This window comes from Ostrea edulis, chromosome 8 (assembly GCF_947568905.1).
Source record: "Ostrea edulis chromosome 8, xbOstEdul1.1, whole genome shotgun sequence".
NCBI lineage: Eukaryota > Metazoa > Mollusca > Bivalvia > Ostreida > Ostreidae > Ostrea > Ostrea edulis.
In genome coordinates this window covers 26,906,701-26,914,084 of record NC_079171.1, presented here as the reverse complement: position 1 = coordinate 26,914,084, position 7,384 = coordinate 26,906,701, and the positions used below count along the sequence as shown (strand labels likewise).

Sequence of the window (7,384 nt, the reverse complement as noted above, 5' to 3'; positions counted from 1 at the left end):
CAGGCAGGCGTTGTGATGGTAAGTAGGGTGATGCTATACAGTGTGCATTAAATGCGAATAATCGGTGAATCCGTCGCTCTTTACTTAAATTTCCCTTTTTTAGGTCACTTTGGTGATCTATTGCATTTAGAGTGCGTTCGTCGTCGTGCGTCAACAATTGAATACTCCGTAACTTTTCAAATTTGGCACAAAATATATTTAGGACAATGGTGACATAAATTTTATTCTCATGACTCCTACACCCACGACTCATTAGAGACGGGGCAAAATTCGACCCCCCCACCCCCAATCTCCTTTACCACAACCGCACACGTGTAAACTAAATGCATAGTGATGGAGATCAGGAAGGACTTTCCCTAACTGTCTGTTTTGCAATGATCCCATCCATCCCTGACGACGTACATAGTTCTTGTAACTTGTTACTTGTACAGTTTTCACCATAGGTCGAGTAAATATCTATATTTAGGACGTGAATTTGGAAGCACTCACGATGTTTAAACCTTCACGTCATTGAGTATTGTGTTGATAGAGTTCGAAACTTGAATAAATGAAAGGTACAGATCAGTGCCTTCTTATTTGCTCACTTGAGACGAAGGCTTAAGTGAGCATTTTTGATCAAAATTTCTCCGTTGTCTGTCGGCGGTGGCGGCGGCGTTTTAAAATATTCATCTTCGTCTCCAGAACCACTCAGTCAATTTCAACCCAACTTGGCACAAATCATCTTTTGGTGATGGACTTTAAAGTTTGTTCAAATGAAGGGCCATGCCTCCTTCAAAGGGGGGATCATCACAAAAATGCAAAATTAGGGTAGGTTCACCTAGAAATCTTGAGAACCACTTGGCCAGAGGACCTGACAATTACACGACAGCTTCCTGACATAGTGCATATTCAATTTTGTTCAAAGCATGGCCCCGTGGGTAGTATGCAATAGGGTATCTAAATTTTATATATAAATATAAAGGGAAAATCTTTAAAAATCTTCTTCACAAGAACCAATGAGCCAAAAGAGCAGAAATTTACACGAAAGCTTTCTGACATAGTGCAGATTCACGTTTCCTAAAAATATGACCCCTGAGGGTAGCTTTGGGCCACAATAGGGGATCAAAGTTTTACATGCAAGGTGAAGATAACCAACAGTGATCAATCCCATAACTCCTATAAGCAATACAAATATATATTTGGGCAAACACGGACCCCTGGACACACCAGAGGTGGGATCAGGTGCCTATGAGGACTAAGCATCCCCTGACGACCGGTCACACCCGCCGGAGCCCTATATCCTGATCAGGTAAACGGAGTTATCCGCAGTCATAATCAGTGTGCCAAGAATGGCTTCACAATCGGTATGAAACACGTCAAACTACATTTGACCCAATAATAGGTTGTATTGACGAACTAGATCGTTTTAACAACTATAGAATTTGCGAAATGCTGACTTCAATCGAGACTGTTGAATCCCCTGTACGATCAACTTGTTTGTCAGTAGCTTACTTCGATTTAAAAACTGACTATACGCAGAACAATAAAAATATATAGGGAAAATCTTTAAAAATCGTCTTCTCAAGAACCAATGAGCCAGAAGAGCTGAGATTTGGCACCTGGAGGTAGGTTGGGGTCACAATAGAGGATCAAAATTTACATAGAAATATATAGGGAAAATCTTTAAAAATCTTCTTAAAAAACAATGAGCCAGAGGAGCTGAGATTTACATGAACGCTTCCTGACATAGTGCAGATTCAAGTTTTTATAAATCATGGCACCTGGGGGTAGGTTGGGGCCACAATAGGGGGTCAAAATGTTACATAGAAATATAAAAGGAAAATCTTTATAAATCTTCTTCTCAAGAACAAATGAGCCAGAAGAACTGATATTTACATGATAGCTTCCTATATAGTGCAAATTCATTTTTTAAAATTATGGCCCCCAGGGATAGGGTGGTTCCACAATAGGGGATCAAAGTTTTACATGGAAATAAATAGGAAAAATCTTTTAAAATATTCTTCTCAAGAACCATTGGGCGAAGGAAGTTGAGATGTACATGAAAGCTTTTTGACATAGTGCAGGTGCAAGTTTGTAAAAATCATGGTCTCTAAGGGTAGGCTGGGGCTACAATAGGGACTAAGAGTTTTCATGCATATATATATATAAATATTGAAAATCAGAATGACACATTCCATAAAAAACAATCATTTACTGCTAGCGCTTTCTCCATGTCTGCATATATATATATATATATATAAAGTCTTCAGATATAGGCCAAGGTAACTCAGGTGAGCAATGTGGCCCCTGGGCCTATTGTTATATAGATTGTTCAGAGTCTAGATGTTGTGGTGATTTAGTAAAATGTAGGTTACGGGAGTTTAAAGTTCAAAACCACTTCGCCTTGCGTATATAATGATATAGAAAATTGTCATTTTTGCCAATAAGAGTTTAAATTCTCTTCTTTGGTGAAAGGGTACAAACTTGGGTCCCACCCTCCCCCTGGAGATATTTCTGGGTATGTCTCTCATGGCTCTTTATTCTTTATTTTAGAAATTATTGCCAACGAACACAATGATGAGAACAAGGACTTCATATCGGTTTTAGTCAGGGATGATCATGTGAATCGGATTCCTTCTAACATTTTTATGACGACTGATACATCAACGAGTGTCAATATTACTACATCGGAAACGCTTCCTGAAGATCACATAACGAAATTCAACTCTTCAGTTACAATACCGTATCCAGATTTCCCAGTGATTGGTTCGTCCGATTTGAAGGCTATCCGTATTCTTTCTACAGACAACATCTCAGTCGCGTTAAGTGTTCATCACGACATCACTACCCTCATCACTACAGAAAAACTTGGTACATCATATATACTTTCTACTCCATATAATAATGAAAGATTTCAAGTATATTCAGCGATAACGATAACAGCGATTCATGACAATACCACCATTACAATTTCTAATTGGGGGGAGAATACTTCCCCGGATTACACTCTCAATGCCTTTGAAACTCACGTACTCGAATATTACGGTACATATGAGAAAAGGTATAATATACAGTCCTCCAAGCCAGTGGCTGTTTTTTCTGGGTTGTACTGTATGTCGGATGCAAGTTGCAGTAATATGGTTGAACAAATACCGCCATACAATCAATTGGATACCGTGTATATTCTCCCCCCTAATTATGATAGGGTCGGCACCTTGTATTTGTTCCTATCTCAAGAGAACACAACAGCTACGTATCCGAACAACGAGACTAAAACTATCATCGCTGGTAGAGAATACGGTTTTTCAAAGCGCCTTCAGGCGACAGTCATCCGGAGTGCTGATCCTATTCTGATGACAAGTTACGCCCTCGAATACGTTCGTAACCCAGAAGAAAGAGCGTACTGGACAGTGGTTCCTGGGGTGAACCAATACTTACCTAGGTACAAAGTCATGATACCGAATGGATGGGACAAACACTACGTTGCTCTTATGATAAGGAAAAGCGCTGTTGGTGGTCTGCGAGTAAATGATCAATCGATTGACACCAACACCATTCGATTCGAGGAGAATGTGTTCGTTGAAGATCTCGAATATTCAGTTATTATTGCGGAAGTAAGAGAAGGTGAGCTGACCTTGGAATCCATAGACGACACTCCCTTTGGTTTAATGGCGTATGGAAATCGAGAGCATGGTGGATATGGCTTTGCGGGCAACGTTGTTCTTCGTTAAGAGACGTTCGAATATAACCACGAACTCGTTACATGTGTTAATTGACATTTCTTAATTAAACAACCAATGTAACTGATACAATAAATATAAATACAGAACAATTACACCGTGTTTTATATCATTCATTGGCTGCTCTTACGTCTCACCCATCACGATTACCAAGCATTATCATTTTATTTACGGTCTTTCGGATGAGACCGCAAAATCCGAGGCCCCGATCTAAGCAATGGTCTGGGGAACATATTAAACTTACTCCCTGCTTGTAATTTTTGTGTGTGTTTCTTGAATCACGATTACAAACACCACAACAACATTATTTGCACCTTTCTTAATCAAGTCTGTCATCATTATACCCCCCGCAACAAGTTGTGGGGGGTATACTGCAATCGGGTTGTCCGTCCGTCCGTCTGTAGACACAATGGTTTCCGGGCTCTAAAGCATTATCCTTTCCACCTACCGTCACCATATCATATATATGGACTACCCATGGGATAAAGATGTTCCCTATCGATTTTGGAGTCAAAGGGTCTTAGGTCAAGCGCACTGGACATCGACGTAGCAATATGGTTTCCGGACTCTAAAGCGTTATCCTTACCACCTACCGTCACCATATCATACATATGGACTACCCATGGGATGAAGATGTTCCCTATCGATTTTGGGGTCTAAAGGTCAAGCGCACTGGACATCGAAGTAGCAATATGGTTTCCGGGCTTTAAAGCGTTATCCTTTCCACCTACAGTTACCATATCATACATATGGACTACCCATGGGATGAAGATGTTCCCTATCGATTTTGGGGTCAAAAGGTCAAAGGTCAAGCACACTGGACATCGAAGTAGCAATATGGTGTCCGGCATCTAGAGTGTTATCCTTTCCACCTACAGTCACCATATCTTACATATGGACTACCCATGGGATGAAGATGTTCCCTATCGATTTTGGGGTCAAAAGGTCAAAGGTCACGCGCACTGGACATCGAAGTAGCAATATGGTTCGGTTTGTCATGCCATTTGTTTTTTACACTCAGAAAAGAGGTAGTTTATACCTATTACCAACACCCTTTGGGAGATTGGGGTAAGCGGGGGGTATTCTTAGTGAGCATTGCTCACAGTACCTCTTGTTTATATTCAATATCAAACATAGAAAATATACTGCTTGATATGGAGAATCCATTGTTATAAAAGACAGATTGTACTCTAGTTTGTCCGCATCGGATTAGATGTAGGCTGATGACCCATTATGTCATAGATAAGAACCTTCTAAAAGTAAATACGGCAGAGATTCTGCACCTGTGTTACTAAGGAGTGTAATATAAGATCATTTCAATGTTATTTATTACAATTGTTTTGATTGGACAAAAATAAAGCTGAACAAGATTTTACACATCAATAAATTCGAAAACGTGATGTATTCATAAGCACCTGAAAACAAATAACGTAGTGCGGGGAAACTATTCAAATTTTTGAAATTGTTAAGAATCAAACATTCTTTTTGAAGAATTTATCGACGTGTAAACTGCGGACATATTCTAAGAACAATAATCATAAAACAGATTAAGAATTACAAGGTATTTCGTTGAAAATCCGAATAACTTTATAATAATAAGAAACAGAAAAAAATATATGTTCCAAACGCGTTTTAAGGATCATAAAAATTATATAAGGTACTGAAATGACCAACACTACGAACAATATATTTCACATTTTCGGGACGACCTGTCCCTTTCTTTGTACGAAAGAAAAATATTTATGCATAGAGCTAAAAATAACAACACTAGCATTTAAACGAAACCAAAATTACAAATGTATTGACCTTAGATCTTCCAGTTTACTGTTTTAGACATGTTGCATTTACCTATATGAATTTACATAATTCTGATTGATATTTTTCCGTTTCGGGGACGTGCAGGATTTGTTCTAGAAAACAGTCACCTTTCAATGAAAAAGAACGTTTCCTGTGAATGCATACGCTTCTTTATCGCCATCATAACCATACGCTATCAATCCAAATGCATCTTCCGATTTTAAAATCACCACCCCCTCACCAACTTCAAACACAATGATTGAGTATTTGACGCCTTCAACAAAAATGTACTCCTTTAACCAATACACCATGTTGCTTATTTTTCTTCCATTCATTTGCAAACTACTTGCGGCATTTTCTCGGATGATGACGGTGATGTAATGTTGGTTCCATCCCATTGGTAGCACGATCTTATAATAACGTTGATAATGGTGAATTCCAGGGACCAATGTCATGTGTAGACGGTTGCTATACAATTCTTCTTCTCTAAAGGACAGGATATTCACCAGGAGAGGAGATTGTCTCTTGCATTGATGACCTTCACATTTTAATGTGCTTTGGATCACTAATACTTCGTCATCAAAAGTTTCTATATCATGAGGTACACCAGCTGAAATAGACACATTGTCTGTTTTCGTAGCTGATGAAACTTTTAGTATTGTATTTTCTTCCGATATGACTCGGATTAATGACGTGGATGTATGATGGTTCGGAGGCACGATAAATGTGACATCAAACTGATCGACTGGCGGCAGCTGTTCTATGATATGATTACAATCATATGATGTTCTGCACAGTACACCAGAAAAAACAGCTATAGGTTTAGAAGAAGAGATCCTAGTTCCTGAAAAATCAAGAAAGTGAAATATCTGGAATGGTTCCAAGGAATTTAGTTTTATTTCGAAGGTGCCGTTGTCTAAAGTAGTTTGCCCTCGTACTTTGCCGGTGTAATCATAGGGATCTTGTCGTAGGTGTGGTGGTAGTGAAATACAAACGCTGGTGTCATCATGGACGGTAACAATAACTACTTGGCTGAGCACAAATGCACTCAAGTGAAAATTTAAATTACCCATCCCCCAAATAGCTGTATCCACAGAATTGGTAAGAAGATTTGGGTCTGCAGAAGAAATTAGATCTGCTGTTGAAAGTTTTTCTATGGGGAAAATGGTTGTGATGTCTCTTGAATGAAAAATATTTTCATCACTCATAGTAACAGAGATAGGCTTCGTCGAACGAATACGAACTGCCTTATATTCAATCTTCTGCTGGGATAAATTCACAGGTGGTTTTACTTGTAGAGATGAGGTAAATGTGGAACCTGTCTTGTATTTCATACTCTCTCCTGATTTAAGTACATAAACAGTTGTGGACATATTCGTTGTTAACAAGAGGTATGGGGGTTTGTTATATCCAAAACGAGTAGTTGATAGTGCAATGAAGTCCGTGCTCTCAGTTCCAATGAACTCTGAAAATAACAAAACCTATATAAGACACAATTGAAGTCACTCTGTAGACTTGATTTAGAAACAAAAAGCCAGCTAGATTATCGCTTGCGAGTTTCCAACAACCTTATATCAAGTGAGCATTTCACAAATTCCATATTTATAACGATATAGATAATTTGCCATTAGGTCGAATGTTGTCTGATTTGTGCAAAGTGAAGATAACGAACATAAATCCCATGAAGAATACAAAACTGAGAAAAGGACAAACACGGACCCTTAAGGTCTCACTACACTAAAGTTTTATGACACTACGTCACAAGATGGCGATTTAAATGTTTTGGGAAAGTATTTGTATCGATCGATTTATTTGTCTAAACATCGTAGCTCAGTGGTTACAAAGCATTGGGCAAGAGAGAGAGAGAG

The 7,384-nt window shown here is 38.8% G+C and overlaps 2 protein-coding genes across 2 annotated transcripts; one reads left to right on the top strand and one right to left on the bottom strand.

Moving 5' to 3' along the window:
• The first annotated feature begins 3,116 nt into the window (after positions 1–3,116).
• Positions 3,117–3,710, top strand: LOC130049649 (uncharacterized). The gene has a single exon (XM_056147528.1). The coding sequence runs from the start codon at positions 3,117–3,119 to the stop codon at positions 3,708–3,710; it is 594 nt and encodes a 197-aa protein (XP_056003503.1).
• A 1,937-nt stretch (positions 3,711–5,647) lies between these two features.
• Positions 5,648–6,889, bottom strand: LOC125662259 (uncharacterized). The gene has a single exon (XM_048894432.2). The coding sequence runs from the start codon at positions 6,887–6,889 to the stop codon at positions 5,648–5,650; it is 1,242 nt and encodes a 413-aa protein (XP_048750389.2).
• Positions 6,890–7,384: the final 495 nt, after the last annotated feature.